The following is an 18,010-nucleotide window of genomic DNA, read 5'->3' as shown; positions in this document are numbered from 1 at the left end:
TATCGTCGTCATGACGACGGTATCTATAATAATTGGATTTAAGGGAAAGGAAATGGCGCAGTATCTGTCTCATATATCACTGGACACCTGAACCGCGCCGTAAGATAAAGGAGGGAGTGAAGAAGAAACGAAGAGAGGGGTGCCGCGTAGTGGATCGAGGGCTCAGGAATAATTTCGACTACAGTCACTAAATAAATAAGTTGTATTTAGTGACTCTAATTTCGACCACCTGGGGATATTTAACGTTCACTGACAGCGCACGGGCGCTTAGCGTTTTGCCTCCATAAAAACGCAGGACGCCGCGGTATATATCGGGTTCGAACCCGGGAACTCCGGATCAGTAGTCGAGAGCCTTATAACCACTGAGCCACCGCGGCGGGTATCTGGCAGAGAAAAAAAAAACTTCCTCCCCGGAGCGGAATTCGAACCACGCTTGGCGAAAATAGAGCTGCTTCATATCCCGGTCCCACGAACAAGGTCACCGCCGTAGCCTTATCGCGCTGTGTGCGTGCGCAGGAGTCATATTCTGTTTTAAGCATCAGTTCTCTTCCAGTCGCCAGGTCCGCACACATTACGCGATAGCATAGCATACCTCTTGGGTGCGTGTTTTCTTGTTTGCAAGGGTGTGGTAAGGCATTATTATTATACATGGGAAACCATGCACTGTATTCCCCTACCACCGCTAATAATTTATAATCGCATTTATTTTTCGTGCCGTTTCGGTTTCAACGCCGAATGAGGACTGTGACGTCAGTGGGTGCTTGCAGGTTACGTCAGACAGGCATTAAAAAGCTGCAGTATAATCGGTGCTTCCACATTCGTTGTCATTCTGGCTCTTGAAGAAGGCTAGGTTCAGCACCGTAGTGAATTAAAACGATAAAGCAGCGATTGTATCAACGTTTTTCCATGCCTCACGTGACACAAAAGCACTCTTTGACGTCGCTGTCATCGCTCGGCTGTTAAAACCGAAACAGAATGACGGAAAAATTCGATTATAAATTATTGAGCAGTCTTCGGCTAATATCACAGGTTACTCATACGTAGTACATCATTGTAGAGAAGAAAACATGCCGCCACCAAAATTAGGTGTATATACTCCTTTAGCCTCTGCATTATTCAAACATGTATGTACGCTTGGGCCCTGTCCAGATCACGAGGGAATAATAATAATAATTGGTTTTTGGGGAAAGGAAATGGCACAGTATCTGTCATATATCGTTGGACACCTGAACCGCGCCGTATGGGAAGGGATAAGTGAGGGAGTGAAAGAAGAAAGAGGTGCCGTAGTGGAGGGCTCCGGAATAATTTCGACCACCTGGGGATCTTTAACGTGCACTGACATCGCACAGCACACGGGCACCTTAGCGTTTTTCCTCCATAAAAACGCAGCCGCCGCGGTCGGGTTCGAACCCGGGAACTCCGGATCAGTAGCCCGAGCGCCCTAACCACTGAGCCACCGCGGCGGGGTAACGAGGAAAAACTCCCGACTTTTAATTTGGACACACCGCAGCTGGCCTGCCCCTGCAATGGCCACTTAAGCACGGCGGTGCAGCGGCTCACCCCCTGTCCAACAGCGAGCGGCCGTGAGTCTGTAACATTAGAGAATTTTAGCACGGTTGTGTACAGCTGCAACTGCCCTACTGTGTACCGCGCACGCCGTCAGTGCACGCGACGCGATAGGCGTGTCCGCAGCTGGCCGGCACCTGGCGCCGTCTGGCACGCTCACGGCGATCTGCGCATGCGCAGTAGCGGCGCGCAGAACTGTGAGCGGTAGCGCATGCGGTAACGGTACACGCCGTTCTAACCCGCCGCTGTGGCTCAGTGGTTATAACGCGCTCGACTACTGATCCGGAGTTCCCGGGTTCGAACCCGATGGCGGCGGCTGCGTTTTTATGGAGGCAAAATACTAAGGCGCCCGTGTGCTGTGCGATGTCAGTGCACGTTAAAGATCCCCAGGTGGTCGAATTATTCCGGAGCCTCCAGTGCGGCAGCTCTTTCTTTCTTCTTTGACTCCCTCCTTTATCGCTTCGCTTACGGGCGCGGTTCAGGTGTCCAACAATATATGAGACAGATACTGCGCGTTTTATTTCCTTAAAATCATTATTATTATCACGTCACGTAATACTCACGGTAAGAGTTACCAATCAGTTTCAGCTGGGCATATGGAAACGGCGACCACATATAGTGCCAACGTAGGGTCGGCATGTGGACCGATCAGCGCCTCCTCTATTTTTACAATGGTGGTGGTGGTTGTTGCTATGAAGGGGGGTTGGTGGCGGATACTGGTCCCCACGTTTGTTTGTTATAATGGCCGATTCACACGACGGTCCGTTCGCCCGCGGCCCGCGCATCACGTGTTCATGCGCCACTGAAAACTTGCCTGCGATCCGATGACGTCAAGCGGATGCGACGGACCAAAAGAGCAGACGACACGCTGGGTGTACCGCTGTTGCCAGATTATTTTAAAGCAAGAGCGGCAGATCGGGCTAGTTGGTAATTTTCCATAATGCGATACAGCGCGAATAAAGGCGGGGACGAAGCGAGACAAGACACCACAGCGCTGACTTCAACTGAATTTTTACTTGCGGAAAGGGGATATTTTATACAGGAAATGGAAGGGAACGCATGATGCCGCTACTGCTGGAATTGATACGCCGGGATAAGATATTTACAGGCGAAAAGAAGAGGCTGCAACAACGCACAAGGATGACTGCTAATAGCAAACAACAACGCAGTGCAAGTCAATGATGAACGATAAGACAAGGCACCGGCATTTTGCAACAAAAACACAAAAACAAGAGCCAAAGGGCCTTAAACGCAGTACAAGGCGAGGAATGAAACTAGGGAGCAAAAAGCAGGGCACTAACAATTTGCTAGGGGAAAATAAAGCCAAAAAAGGGTAAAAAAGATCTAAAACCGTGCGAGAGAGACTAAAATTGCAGGGCCAAAAGGGGCAAATAAGAGGCTGCTCATGACATGGCGGCAAACACACCTGAAAACTACTAAGAGCCAAAAGGTTCTAAAATCGCTGAAAATCAAAACCGAATGAAGAAATCACCGAGATGACATCTGGCTCAAATAATCTACTTCTCGTTTCGTCAGGGCGATCGAGGGAGAGCTGACACAGTCCCTCTCCTAGTTTCAAGATGTGCAATGCCTCCATGATTTCGCGAGTGCTTTGATGGGCATTTTTATCTAGAACAGTGCAATCTTGAAACAACGGCTTGCAAGGGCGAGACGGACACTTCAAGCAATGCACTCCCAGGTTCCTCTTTGCTGTGTTGCTGACGTCATTAGAGTGCTCCATCAGTCGCTCATTAAGGCACCGACCAGTTTGGCCTATGTAAGCCCTGCCACAACTCAAAGGAATTTTATACACGACACCGACTTTGCAGGATACAAACGGTGAACGGTGTTTGACCGGGCAGGCTGGTTTACGCTCTGCAGGGGCGTTTACTTTGTGGCAGAGCTTGGAGAGCTTGTCGGGAGCCGGAAACACCACTCTAACATCAGCCCGCTGGCCTATTCCTCTTCAACCGGTGAGACACCGCGTGCAGGTAAGGGAATCACAAACAAACCTTGTTGTGCTTATCTGGAACCGCCACTTCGCGTATTCCTCCCTTAAGCTTCTTCAGGAGGCCTTCTGCTACCGAGATGAGAAGTGTCTTAGGGTAGCCTGCTTTTTCCAGCCTAGAAGACTGTTTGTTAAAGCTGTCACCCATAGAGTGCAGACAAGATTCTTTAGAGCATTAGTAAAACACAGGTTCGCGATGCCGCGCTTAACAATCTTAGAGTGGGCAGAACTATAAGGAAGCAGGGACTTGCCCCCTCTCGGCTCATACCGCCAGCATAAGTGTCTTTCTGCTAGAGAAAGCCTTAAATCAAGGAAGCGTAGTGACCCACTCTCAGGTGTCTCATGTGTCAACAGCATGTGTCTCATGTGTCAACAGCGCCCCTTTCCGCAATAAAAATTCAGTTGAAGTCAGCGCTGTGGTGTCTTGTCTCGCTTCGTCCCGTCTTTATTCGCGCTGTATCGCATTATGGAATATTTTAAAGCGTTTGGGCAACGCTGGTCAAACTGGTTTTTCCTCCTGACCCAATATGGCTGCGATTGAATGGTGCAGGTGCGGCCCTTTGTCCAATTCCTCAATGGCCTGGGCCGCCTTGCTAGCCGAGTCGACCACTTCGTCATGGTAGCGAACCGCAGTGCAGCTTGTCAAAACAGCGCGCCAGCTCAACGCCACTCAGCGAAATGCGGCAGCCGAAATACTGGCAAGAGCGGTGCGTTGCCAGAGCTGGCGCGCGCATCTTCGCGGGCCGCCGCTAATTCCCGCGAGGGGAGAGGCACTTGAACTTTCCTTGGCTGTCCAGTCCGCGGGCCGACAGCACGCTCTCGATTTGGTGACGCACGAACACGTGATGCGCGGACCGCCGGTCGTTGTGAATCGGCCACAATGCCTGCCGAGTACGGCGTACGGCCGATCCGACCGTCCAACGCCTCTCCTATCCTTTCCTGCTCTCCCCTGTCGGCTAGCCTTCGCGCCTGCTCTACGCCTGTGAGGGAGTGTGCCATCCGACGACGGAAAGCGGGCGAAGACAATTTTTTAAACGTTCTTTCTTCGTGAGGTGACACTCTGCATCCCAGATGGTATCCGATTATCTTTAATAAATAAGCTAGGACCAAAATCCAAGCAAACATTAATCCAGGTAGTGAATAACATGATAGTGGATGGGAAAGTCCCCGATGATGAATGGCGATTAGGTAGAATGAACATGATATATAAGAGAAAGGGGGACAAAGCTGACGTAACTAACTACCGTCCCCATAACAGTGACATCTGTGGTTTACAGGGTGGTGATGCAGATTATAAAGGACAGATTGCAGGCTTGGGTGGAGAACGAGGGGGTACTAGGCGAGCTACAAAATGGGTTCCGGAAACAAAGGAGGTTGGAGGACTAATCTGTTTTCATTGATGCAGTGTATAAAGATTGCTGAAAAGGAACACAGGCCCCTATGGCTAGCATTTCTGGATATTAATTCACGGTTGTCCAGCGACAGGTTTCCTCAAGCATGCAGATCTATCCTTGTGCAATTGGTAGCGCCCTTGTAGTCCGATCCATGTGTGCTTGCTAATAATGTGCATTTGTTGAAGCAGTGCAGTTTTTTACATAATGTGTTACAAGTAATTGATTACTTTTAATAAATTGCATTTTCTACAAATTCTGTAATGTGCAGATTACTTTTTGCTAGGCAACACCCATCATAAAACTGGCATTCTAACAAGTGGCTAAATTATATAAAGCACAAGGAATGCAATGTTGGAAGTACTTTTCAGTTCAAGCCAGTATTAGTTTGATTTACAGGCTTTTTTTGCGGGGGGGGGGGGGGGGGGGGGGTATGTTAATTTTTATTCGAAGAACAAGTAACTACCGGCATCACCAAGGACAGCTTGCTGCCGTATTTAAGTGGATGGCAATGTAGCATAGCCCTTGTGATCTGTTTCGACGCATGCATTTTACTTGCACAATCGGCCGGTGATGGCGACGCCTGTATTTCATTTTTGATCTTCAATAGCTAATAAAAATCGTTTTTGGCGATGGTGGCCTGTTTGTGACTAGAATGTGGTACCCTATCGATACAGGCAAACTTGTATTTGTCCACATTGTCCCGTTAAACAACCTGAATGGCATAATTAAAACCTACCACTGAAAAAATAATGGGGCACCGTCGCTCATTCGCAGAAACCTTAGATTGTAAATATTTGACTTGCGGGTTGCAGTGAAAATTGTAGCCAATACAAGGTTCAGAGTTACAGCTAATCTACTCGCATGCTATAGCAGTCCCGCTTAGCTACATCACATAGCTTTTCATGTTTCTGTGGCACTTAACTTAAAACTAATCAAAAACTTTTACCATTCCATTTGAAAGGACACATACATCGATATTGTCACATGCAGCATGTCGTACAGGTACAGGTTATGCGTCTTGTACATAGGTAACAGCTTAGTGCAACTATTGGATGAATTGCAGAAACACAGGTCAGCAGCTTTATTTGTAGACAGTAAAAACATGTAAAGGTTCACAGGCAGCCCGTGGAAGTGTAACCTTAATTTGTAGTGGTGCATAAAAAAAATAGCTAAGCAACATTCAGCAAAAAGTGCTCAGTTTGGGAGCAGCTGAATACAGCTCCTGCTGACGGTTTTCAGAGACAATTGTCGACATGATGCAACTGAGAATGGTTGTGCCATGGTGTAGAGCTGGTACCATGACATTGCATAGACTGAAATGTATGTGTGCACGTTTAGAGTATACAGTTCACTACATATAGAAAGGTGTGTACATCTTTAACACCAAGAGTCCAATGCACAATTTGCATTTTGTCGCTGAAAATGTAGCTATCCTAATAAATATTTTTGTGGGAAACTGCAGACTGAAATTTACTACAGCATTTTTGCACCATGTAGCAGTCACAGCACTGCTGAAATTGAGCAAGGCTTGTCATGGATTGACCAACAGCACATATCTCTGCGGTCACATGTGCGGCAACAATCAAATAGTACAGCCTGATCAAAGTCCACGTGCCCACTCCTGCCAAATCCTATCATAGTTTCTCAAAACCTCCGCTGCACTAGGTCGCTGATCAGGCTGATGCAGCTTGCACTGGCGATGCACTGAGAATAGGTGGAACTTGAAGCTTTCAGCTTCTCGTGTTCGCCCCAGGAACCAAAGACAGACATCTGGAATCTTCCAAATGTCGCATGCAGTACTGCACAGCGATTCATTTGGCATATTTCCGTGCTGCTCTGGTGCCAAGAGATCTCCAAGCAGTGGTGGCGAACCACAAGCAGCCATTTCATTGTGAGTGGCATATGGTAGGGCATCGAGGTCATTGACACGCAAGGTCAAGTCTGGGTGGACTAAGTATTGTGACAATGTTTTGAGTAATGTGTTGGAATCACACATAACACGATTGTGGCTGTGCAGATATTCCAGAATGGTAACATAGCTGAGGCAGAGGGAAAACCGCCGGAACAAGGTGTTGTACCTGGAGAAAAATGCCCACACAAGGTTGAGAAAGTATCGACAAGGTAACTGCACTACGGCAGTGATTGTAGTAAGCTTCATAAAAATTTCGGTTGCATGTTTAGTGTGTGTGCACTCAGGACAATTTTCTGGAGCTATGCAGTGAAGCTACAACTGTGAGCTTTCAGCTGTAGTTGATGTCAGGACGGCACAAGAACACAACGGGACAGGCGTCAACTTGCAACTCTCAAAGATTTGCACTGTGACTTAGCCCTTAGCCGTAGAATAAACGACTATTAAACATCACTATTAGGAACTATTAAACACATTATTTGCACTATTAAACATCAAAAAGTTCACCAAATGCAGGTCACGAGTTGCATACCAGATTCCTTTAAGCTGTGGTCTCGTTTACATAGGGCAAACCGGTCGACATTTGAATGAGCGTGCCAGTGAACACTTGGGGAATGTGCGCAATCAACAAGGAAGCTTCCTTGCAAACCACTGCAAAACCTGCAGAGAGTGTCGTCCGGAACTAAACAAAACAATTTCTTTGAAGAGCGGAAAAGACAAATCTGAGCGAAAAGTAGTTGAGGGCATATTATATCGTGGAAAGACAAATTTGAGCAAAAAGTAGTTAAGGCATATTATATCAAGAAAACAGGAAGCGTCTGTGTTAGTAAACTGCCCATTTCGATTAGTGACGTTGAGGTTGTTTTTCTTGAAGGGTGTCTTTAGGTTTTAATGTTTCGAAGTTTTATTTGCATAGTTTGTTGTTCCTCGATGTGCTTTATCGGCCAACCAAAAGAGAATTGTGCACAAGCCGATTCTTCTAGTACTTTGACGCTGAGATGATTCCTCGAAGTTTAAGTTTTCATGTGCACCAATTTCTTCCAAGTTATTGTTGGTCATTCATTGTCACCTGATGTATTAAAGCAGGAAAACTGAGTTTGCGCCGTTTGCCTTGGCCAAGTGTGCGTCTCTGTTATGAGATTATGTTCCTAATTGGTTTTGTGCTCAGATAATCTTGGGACCGAGTCCAACAAGTTAGCTGTTATCAGATGTGTAGTGCTGAATTACATCTTCCCGTCTGTTAGAAGTGGTGCCTACATTCTGAATTATGGCTCTTGAAATTTTACTCTTCGCATTATTTCTTTTTGTTATAGGCTACTGTGATACGGCTCGGGTGCATCATAAAATTTAAGGGTGTGGGCGAATAAACCTCAGTTGCAAGTCGGCGCCTGTTCCGTTGTGTTCTTGTGCCTTTCTTGTCCTTGTTCCTTTCGCGCCACCCTGACATCAACTACAGCTATGAACCAACTAGCCCAAACCAAAGTACTTCGTGAGCTTTCAGCATTCAAACCTGCGTGGTTTGGCCTGCGAAGGCACGAGAAAACATGCTCGCAGCGTCTACTGCATAGCCAAAAAAAAAAGTAACAGCCCCAATGCTCATGCAAATATATTTACCTGACAAGCCAACACAACTGGGAGGGGTTTGTTCACAGTACTTACCCAAGGAGTTTCGTGTTCAAAAGGGTCTGCAAACCCGCAGCAGACCCGAGCTTGAAGTACTCGGCGACAAGAGTATTTTCGCATGATCCCATGTATTGAACTGTGTAATCGGCATGGCCTAAAAGCTGGTGCATATGCAAGTTGTGCTGAAAGTCTGGCTGGAGTCGTGCGTCCGTCAAATTCGACAAAACCACCGTGTGTTCTTTCCATTTTGCGAGGTACACCTGTAATAAAGTGAAAGAAGCACAATACACGAATAAACATTCTTCCAATCACAGTAAAAAGGAGCGGTTGCACGAACTACAGCAATGTCACTGTGCGCTTTTATTCTATAACGAATGGGCAATGAATTTGCATTGTCAAGAAGGCAATCTCAAATTCATTGCGCAACGTATCACGGGAACATCCCCAAAATTTGTTGTTTCAGAAGGAGCACAAGAGTGAAAGCAGCGAAGAATGAGAAGAAAGAAAACCAGACACACGTTTTTCACAGTGCCCAATGCTAGGAGATCTAGCACGCGAACATCGCTTTTTATATCCACACAGGATAGCGAAGGGTGACAGTCTGACATCCCCGGCAGCCCGAAGCTGCCGTTGGGACACACTGGCCTGCATGATAAACTACCCTGTTCCGTAACACCTTCCCAACATTTCAATTTCCGTTCGCTGCGTTTTTCGGGATAGCGCCAGATAAATGCACAAGCGACTATGCACAACACGGAAATCTTTAAACACAAACTGCTACGCGAGTGCATGCACAAGACGTCGAGCACTCTTCCACGCAACGAGCACACATCCCAAAACAGCGGACGCTGCTGGTTTCCCTGCTCAGCACGCAGCCGGAGCGCAGCGCGGCAGCGCTTACAACGCGTCCAACCAACGCTAACTGCAAATAAAGGAGCGTTGTTGATATGCATTTATTATAACAGCTTTCTGCGCGCAGATTCAGTGATGGCACTTGTGGACCGTATGTTGTAAAACAATTTTTTTTTTTGTCATGTAGTACGTGACATGTCTCGCATCGCGTTTTCAATGGTACAGTGTGAGTGTGAGCATGTTTTGGCGCGCACTTCGTCCTGCCGGACTTGTCATAATCGCACTAGCTTGGTATCACCCCTTCACCGTTTCGGCACAAACGGAAACTTTCAATTTGTAAAGTACATACCTTCTAAAGACGTCGACTTTTGATTTGTTAAACTTACGGCTGTGACATTGATTACGTGCTGTGACGCTGTGGCGGGTAGGCGCTCATGGATAACGAGGCGATTCTTGGAAAAATAAGAAAGTATATTTCAAACAAGAATTTGAAATCGGTAAGTTTTTGTAGGCCATCGTCTTTCTGCAATTTATTGCATCTAACAGTTCTCCGTTCATTTTGCTCAAGGTGCACAACTACTTGCTGAACGATGCGGTGAAAGGCGGGTCAAACATAACTGCAATCGCGAAAAGCGTGATCCAAGGTAAATTGCACTCCTTTTATAAAACTGTGGGTAAAGGCTAAAGAAAATTTGCCATTTATTGATGCTGTCTGGAATGTTTTTCAGAACTGCCAGACGATGACTTCGGAAGAGAACAGCATAAGGAGATGTTCAACACCATCCTTTCTATACTCAAAAAGTACGACCTTTCGCCTGCGATATGCTCATCACTTATCGGTGTGCTTAATTCGGAGGTGAGTAAGTTGCCAGTCCTGGTTTGGCCAGACAATGACAGCTAATCTGTTCAACTAGAATGTGCGAGGATTACTTTTTAAAGACAACATGAGCAGAAAGGGAATTTACGAACAAGGAAGATAAACACGGTGTCACGAATGCTCACGCTTTTGAAGTATGCCCTCACCGACTCCATTTGCTGTTCGCAGCGGAATGGAAGCCACGAACACGAGGCAACGGATTCTGAACATGTCTGGTTCAGCGTGTCTATTCGGTTTCCGCGTCACTCGGCGCTCACAGCTTCCACTCGGTCGCAATTAAACAAGTTATGGGGCGGTGTACAGCAAATGAAGTCGATGCAGGCTTGCTTTGAAAGCGTAGTCATGCACGACGCCGTGCCTATTTTTAGCGTTGATCGCTGCCGCAGTTAAACTTTGCCTTTCCCAGTTTTTGTTGGTTTGTCAAATTCAAGTACAATTTCAGGCTTTCGAAAGCGGGAGCATACTGCTGAGCACCGTTTACTGCACTGGCAAAGAAAAAGCTTTCGCTGCGAATACAGTTACGAAAGAAGTGCCTAGACTGAGCTGCATGAATGTTGAGGCCCATAGGACCAGTCGTCTTGATGTTTCAGCTGGTCTCTGTCAACACTGTTGCATAAAAAACAGTAATTTTGGGCTGCACAGCACAAAATGACTGTCTACTCTCACAGGAATGGTGCCAAGAAACTCTCCAGCCTCTTTAAAATGAGCCGCCGCGGTGGCTGAGTGGTTATGGCGCTCGGCTGCCGGCCCGAAAGACGCGGGTTCGATTCTGGCCGCGGCGGTCGAATTTCAATGGAGGTGAAAATCTAGAGGCCCGTGTGCTGTGTGATGTCAGTGCACGTAAAAGAACCCTAGCTGGTTGAAATTTCCGGAGCCCTTCACTACGGCGTCCCTCATAGCCTGAGTCGCTTTAGGACGTTAAACCACCATAAACTAAACTATCTTTAAAATGACAACAGACTGTTGCCATTGGAAATGGCAATATGAAAATACATGCATAATTTCTGAACAAATAATAGCACTTCATTGATGTCTTCTTTTGTCAAGCCTTAAGAGCACAGGTAAAATGGCAAGGAGGTGAACGAAGTCGTGGAATCTTCATCTGTGGCTTGTGGATTTATTTATTTATTTATTTATTTATTTATTTATTTATTTATTACCTCAAAGACCCCGGATACGGGGCATTACATGAGGGATGGGCATGACAGACTACAAGATGATGGCCTCAATCTTTTTCTTGAATTTGGTGGGGCTGGTAAGGTGTATGGCTTCTGGTGGCAGATCGTTCCAGTCCCGAGATGATTTGACAAAAAAAGATCGGAAATGAGATGCGGTTCTTGCAGGGGGAGGGTACACTGTCTTGCTGTGGTGAATGCAGCTGGACAGACGATGTGCTGCTGATATGATTGATGCTCCTAAAGATGAATGATAAAACTTATGGAACTAGCATAATCGAGATATTTTTCTTCTTGTTTCAAGACTAGACAAAGAGGCTCTAGATTTTAGAGAAGACACACTAGTATAATATGAATAATCACAGTAAATAAAGCGGATAGCGCAATTTTGTATTTTTTCAAGTGTTAGCGAGAGGTTCGACTGATGAGGGTCCCATACTGCTGAAGCGAAATCTGATTTAGGTCGGACGAAAGTTTGGTAAGCTAATAATTTAATGGAAGGGGTAGCAAAACGAAGATTTCGGCGTAGGAAGCCAAGGTGCGGTTAGCGTCATTAGCGATGTTCGTTATATGTGGAGACCATGTTAGGGTATAAGTTAAAGTAATGCCTAAATACTTACAGGTAAGAACGGAACGCACTTCAGAACCAAAAAGAACATATCTAGAGGGAATGTGGGATTGCCTGTGATGGAAAGAAATTATACATGTTTTAGCAATATTAAGGGACATTAACCAATGCTTGCACCAGGTTTCAATTCGGGTTAGATCTTGTTGAAGGGTGTCGGCGTCAGTGCTAGTAGAAATCGGGCGGTAAATTACGCAATCATCTGCAAATAGCCGGATGTTAGATGTAACGTTGGAAGGAAGATCATTAATGTAAATGAGAAAAAGCAAGGGTCTGAGCACTGTGCCTTGAGGAACACCTGAAGTAACCGGAGAACGAGGGGATGACGATTTGTTAGCGTGGACGAATTGCTCTCTGTTAGTCAAAAAGTTTTGAAGCCAGTTCATCACAAAATGATTAAGGTTTAGACGCGAGAGTTTTAGTAGTAATCTTTCGTGCGGAACTTTATCGAAGGCTTTTTCAAAGTCAAGAAACAACGCGTCAGAAGGAATATTTAGGTCAAGATGCGAACTAAGGTCATTGATGAAAAGGGCTAGTTGGAAATCACAGGACAGTCCTTTTAAGAAACCATGTTGGTTAGGGTGAAAAAAATTGACTGAGACTAGGAATTTAATGATGTGAGAATAAATAACATGTTCCATCAGTTTTGAGCAAATGCTTGTTCAAAACAGCAGGCACTGTTGCTCTTAAAATCCAAGAATTATCCTGACTGTGAAATAGCGAGGAAATGACATAATTAAGTTCACGGGAAATGCAGCGGGGTTAGAGTAAAATATTGAGAGTTTTAAAAAAGGGCATTTAATGACTACCGAGGTTCTTAAAAATGTGACCAGCGTATGCCTTTAAACTTTTCACGCAGGTGAATAACCTGTCCATTAACACGCGTGCAGCTGTTGTTTATGACCTTCTGGATTCCTTGAAGGATGGGACCTCATTGGAAAGAAGGTGAGCGAAGACAGTAATATTTGTTTCTTTAGTGCCACAGGAATTAACTGGGCTTTTGAAATCACTTTCCTCCATTTCCTGTGTTTTTCAGGTGGCTTGAAATCCTCCCAGATCTGCTCACTAGCATTTCCCAGTGTGACACTGTTGCTGTGAGGGGGGACAAGCTGTCTGGAGGGCAGTTCAAGAAGTTGGTCGTGGATAACCTCTGCTCTTGTCCATGGGAGCCAAAATGGGCCACGCCAATAGCGCGGATTCTAAGGTGGATCAGGGCCATAATTTTTGTGTGTGTGTTGCAGCAAGCTTTAGAGCGTTTTCTTCTTTTCTGCAACAGCCTGTCATATTTTAGGCGCCTGAACAGCAGTGAGGTAATGGCCGGTGCTGTGTTCTACCATGTTGTTCTTCATGTCGAGATAAGTGGTCATCACAGCAGGTCATACTATAGTTGGTTGCAACTCAAGAGCAAAGCTGTCAGTTCTCCTCAAAGGAGCCCTCCAGCTAATGGGGTCAACCGATCCCTTTGGGCCTGTTAGCATGAAATCGCAGGGGGTTGTTGGTGAAGGGGGATAACAGTGGCTTAATCTGATTAACTGCGGTGTCATGAAAATCGGTCGACGCCTTTAGCTCGAAAGCTTTCTTTCAGGGGCATGTGCCGCTTTGTTCTTGAGTTGTGTCTGACTATAGTTCTTGTGTGTTTCAGGCAACAGTGACATGTTTCTTGGTGTGCTGCTACCTTTTTGTGGACAAATGTTGCAGAGAGATTGTACATTGCAGTCTTGTCGTATACTTATGCATTTAGCATTGGTATTTGCCAGGCTGATTGAGTATAAATGGAAATATGCCATTGTTTGTGTACCCGGCCCTAAGAAGAATTGAGAAAACTAACGCACTGGACTAGCAATGCTATCTTCTCAGAAAGAGCAGGATGGGCAACTCTGACAGTGCCCCTTATAGTTCTCATTTTATTTCTCTTTCTGGCTCGTTGAGATGCAAATTTTGGATCACTAACAGTAAAAAATAGGAAGTTTTCTCAAGAACTATAAGCAAGTGTTGGTGAGGCTCACATTGGTAATTATTATTGTCTGCTTTACATTAAATGGGGTTACATTTTTTTATGCTTTGCTGTAATTCTTACTTCTCACTGTTCGTGTTTCATATGTGTGTTACTAGGTATTTTATCCTTACATTTAGCTACCATACCATTTTTAATTAATGTCTAAGCTGTGCAATAATTTATGCTAGGTGAAGAATAAAAGGACAGGATGGTGTTCCTGCCAAATGGTTATAAAATGCAGATAGAATGTGTTCCTTGTTTTCATTTCCATACCCTGTGCTTTCAGTATATAACTGTACTATGTGATATGCGTCACCCTTTGTTACTACTTTGGTTTTAGCGTAGTTGCAGAAAAGTGATAATCGTGGAATATAACCATTAGGAGCCCTCCTTTGGATGTGCTGTGCATTAATTTACTTCCGCCGTGGTGACTCAGTTGCTTTGGCTTTCGTCTGCTGATGCCAAGGTGACAGGTTCGGTCCTGGCCATGGCAGCCGTATTTCGATGTAGGTGAAATGCCAAAACGTCCTTTTGTTGTTAAAGAACCCCAGATGACCTAAATTAATCCAGAGGTCTTCACTACGTCGTCCCTCATAGCCCATATGTCGTTTTAAGACGTTAAACCTCATATACCACATTTAATTTACTCACAAGTTCCGCATGTTAAGATGTTTTTAATGAGTGTCATTGGTGCATAGTCACAGTGTGGACTGTTCGGAATTTCATAGTACAGGGTGCTGCATCAGTTCCAGCCACCTGCCATTCTTTAGCATACATGAAAATCTCGGTGCACCATCATTTTAAAGCAGTGGCTGCATAGGAGACCTTATTGGGCTAAATGGGATCATTCATAGTGTGTTGCAAATGAATACACTTGCTTCACTGCATTCGCTGCTGACCGATGAAAATGCTGGGGCCGGGAAGGGGAACCCGTGAGAATCTCACGTGCCTGGCCCTATAAGATGTGGGTAGGCCTGGCCCCAGTAGGCTTGGGAGTGGGTTCCCTTATAAAGAAGGAGCGGCAGGGATGTAGCTCATGCTGCCACTTCTTCGCTCCGGAAGAAGGCAATAAGGGCAGCTTTGTTTTGCTTTACTTTGTTTTTACTTTCACCTACCTTGAAGTTCACCCACTGTGGCTGTGGGTCGACAAGTCTGTGACCCTGGGCTCACCAGGAGAATGCCATAGCTGCTTAGCCACTGCATTGGATGTTGAAATATTGTGAAGTTATTATTGCTTGCACATTGTGAACAGATAGTTGATGTGCAGCTTTAAAATCATGTATTTTCCTTTGTCAATTAACTTGCAGTGAGATACCACTCGACGCATCGGAACTTGAATTAGCAATTCCAAAAATGATGAGGATCCTTCCAAGCCTGGAGCTAGCGGAAGTGCCTGCCCTTGTGTATCAACTTTTGCTCTTCTCTAACCAGGTGTGTTTAGGCAAATTATTTTGCCGTCATTATGATTTGGAGCTTGTGATGTGTCATGCTACATGTCGGTCCTGTCTTTGCAGGAGTGCACTGAATTTCTGATAGAGTCTGTCATAAAATTCTTCAGAGAAAAGGACTTGGAGATGGAAGAGCTTGGGTCTGTGGGAATTGCACCTTTGTCATTTTTGGCATTGCATGGGGTGCCTGGTGTGCCCTGTTTAAATGCTGAGTGCTGTCTGTTCTAGGGCATCATCCGATGAGAGGAAGAAGGAAAATCTGGAACAAACAGAGGCCACTGTAGTTCTTCACATTGTGTTTGCTGCACGTCAGAACCCAACTATCATCAATTTCTTTGTTAAAATGTTGAAGGTGAGCTCAATACTTCAGCCTAGCAATGTAGCACATGCAGCGAAAAACAATTCAGGGAAAGTTGAATCTCAATATAATGAACACAGATATTATAAAATATTAGCTATATCAAACACTCACTAAACATTTTTAACAAATGCATGCAATGTTTCCTTTATATCTTGAACGTGGTTTGCCATAAATCGGGTATATCGAGCTGCTGCGGTGGCTGAGTGGTTATGGCGCTCGACTGCTGGCCTGAAAGACTCGGGTTCGATCCCGGCCGCATTTCGATGGAGCCTAAATTCTAGAGGCCAGTGTTCTGTGCGAGGTCAGTGCACGTTAAAGAACCCCAGGTGGTCGAAATTCCCGGAGCCCTTCACTATGGTGTCTCTTATAGCCTGAGTCGCTTTGGGACGTTAAACCCCCTTAAACCAAACCAAAACGGGTATATCGAACTCTCCAGCGCCAATCGGTGTTCGTTTGGGTGGCAGGCGTTCGCGCTAAGGTTTGCACTTTTATCTTGCACTCTCCAACAGCGCCACAGAAGACATTGCAGCATGGAGGGTTGGTAGCCAGGTGCTCAGCACGCATTCATGTCTCGCACCCGTCGACAGCGTTCCGGGAGCAATGGTGGCATTGACTGTTGTAGCCTTGTAGTAACCATCCAGCAGTCATGTCGGCTGTCATGGAGGTAGTGAAAACAACAATTTCCTTTGCTCTGACCAGCCATTTTCCAAGCGACACGACTGGAATGCGGGCAAGCTACTTTAGCTGGTGCTTGGCCTGTGTTGCGCGAGGAAGCCAATGTAACTGGTTCTAGGTTTTTTGCGACCTGCGTGATCACCGCGAGCACCTATCCAATAGTGCTAAAGCTTCGGAAAAAATCTCCCCGTTTCTCTAGTAAGGATCACCTGAGCTCATTTCACTTCACTGACTAAATTGTACTGTTTAAGCACACATTACTGAAAACATTTTGGCTATATCAAACTATTTTACTATTTTTTTGCCATTTCGCTTTAACGGGGTACAGCTGTATTTAGCAAAACTGGATAGTTCAGAACCAAGGTATTAACACACTCCAGAGCATAGTACATCTGTAACGTGTATGCTGCAACTTGCGACTTGCAAATCTTGCAACTAGTTAATAAAGACTAGTTTAGTTAGATTCCTTACTGCTGGGGTTGTTGTGCAGTTTACTTCATAAAAATTTAGAAGATAATCTATTGGAGATGTTGATGTTGCACATATCAAAGTATGCTCTCACCTAAACTAAAAATTTGTTTCTGACACTGAAGGCAGTTTTGCTATGTCAAGTTTCTTCTGGCCGTAAGGCACATGGATGTTCCATTAATTGTTACAGCATAGTGTGCTGGTTTTGGTCTTGCTTTTTTTTTAACAGGCTAGGCAGATGAAAGCTGAGTTTGTCTTCGGCCAGTTTACGCTGACACTTGCTTTGGCACTTGCCAAGACACGTCACTTCACTGAGCAGGTGAGGGAAGTGTGTGTGTGCTTGTGTGTGTGCATGTGCGTGCGTGCGTGTACAGTCTTGGTCAAAAGTCTTCAGGCCAAAGTCTTCGCTTGAGGCACATAATGGAGCCATCACGGCACCATTAAAGACCAAAGGGCCCTGAAATGCTACCAGAAGGTTTCTGCTCATGATAGAGGAGCTTCTTGCTTGCCTTGTGCTTTGAATGATTCCCTACACAGAGAGTTCTTTGGACGTTCATTTCACGACAAGTGAACGCTGTAGCCTGAAGACTTGCGACGGGGGGTGTACATGTATGTCTTCCTCACTTTTGCTGATGCAGCTTCGGATTTTCCAGGTGCTTGATGTTCTGAAATCTGCAGCGTCATTCCATGTTCAGAGGCAAGCCAAGTATAGGGAGTATATGTGGATACGAGAAATGATTCCTGTGCCAAAAGACATCAAGCAGCTTATTGTGAACATGATCCAGCATAGGTATGTGTGGTTGCCTTAATCTTTTTCCTGCTTTTTGCTTGATGCTTTTATTATTAATAAGGTTCAGCTCCTGGTTTTCACTTTGTCCTAGGAATAAAATGCCCAACCTTGCTGCTAATTAACTTAGTCATTTCCAGTAAATGTACACTGGCCAGGGCTGAGCTTGTACTTCCACTGACCATGTTTTATACGTTACATTTCAAAAACTGGATTTTGTTTTACATCACTGGGGGGAAGCTTAGG

At 45.4% G+C, this 18,010-nt stretch overlaps 2 protein-coding genes across 2 annotated transcripts in view; one reads left to right on the top strand and one right to left on the bottom strand.

Annotated features, from left to right (window-relative positions):
- Positions 1–6,016: 6,016 nt before the first annotated feature.
- Positions 6,017–9,462, bottom strand: LOC144102020 (protein O-mannose kinase-like). The gene is made up of 3 exons (XM_077635284.1): positions 9,019–9,462; positions 8,537–8,760; positions 6,017–7,046 (listed from the first exon to the last, which is right to left on the bottom strand). The coding sequence occupies exons 1-3, from the start codon at positions 9,451–9,453 to the stop codon at positions 6,569–6,571; spliced, it is 1,137 nt and encodes a 378-aa protein (XP_077491410.1). The 5' UTR covers positions 9,454–9,462; the 3' UTR covers positions 6,017–6,568.
- A 127-nt stretch (positions 9,463–9,589) lies between these two features.
- The window catches only part of LOC144102019 (Fanconi anemia group I protein-like), a 62,913-nt gene continuing 54,492 nt past the window's right edge, over positions 9,590–18,010 (top strand). The window contains exons 1-11 of the mRNA XM_077635283.1: positions 9,590–9,693; positions 9,781–9,849; positions 9,921–9,996; positions 10,081–10,208; positions 12,889–12,974; positions 13,066–13,233; positions 15,333–15,456; positions 15,540–15,613; positions 15,702–15,825; positions 17,207–17,296; positions 17,631–17,767. Coding sequence (XP_077491409.1) covers positions 9,787–9,849; positions 9,921–9,996; positions 10,081–10,208; positions 12,889–12,974; positions 13,066–13,233; positions 15,333–15,456; positions 15,540–15,613; positions 15,702–15,825; positions 17,207–17,296; positions 17,631–17,767 — 1,070 coding nt within the window. The 5' untranslated portion in view covers positions 9,590–9,693; positions 9,781–9,786. The remainder of the gene's footprint in view (positions 9,694–9,780; positions 9,850–9,920; positions 9,997–10,080; positions 10,209–12,888; positions 12,975–13,065; positions 13,234–15,332; positions 15,457–15,539; positions 15,614–15,701; positions 15,826–17,206; positions 17,297–17,630; positions 17,768–18,010) is intronic.

This window comes from Amblyomma americanum, chromosome 8, assembly GCF_052857255.1.
Source record: "Amblyomma americanum isolate KBUSLIRL-KWMA chromosome 8, ASM5285725v1, whole genome shotgun sequence".
NCBI lineage: Eukaryota > Metazoa > Arthropoda > Arachnida > Ixodida > Ixodidae > Amblyomma > Amblyomma americanum.
This window is presented reverse-complemented; position numbering and strand designations above follow the sequence as displayed.

What these genes read in the sequence shown, in the direction of transcription:
- LOC144102020 (XM_077635284.1), bottom strand. Translation starts at nt 9,453, where the DNA reads ATGCATATCAACAACGCTCCTTTATTTGCAGTTAGCGTTGGTTGGACG. An exon ending in CATTGGGCACTGTGAAAAAC is followed by an intron (nt 8,761 to 9,018) that starts GTGTGTCTGGTT and finishes ACTTTATTACAG; the next exon opens with GTGTACCTCGCAAAATGGAA. An exon ending in TTGAACACGAAACTCCTTGG is followed by an intron (nt 7,047 to 8,536) that starts GTAAGTACTGTG and finishes ATTTTTCTCCAG; the next exon opens with GTACAACACCTTGTTCCGGC.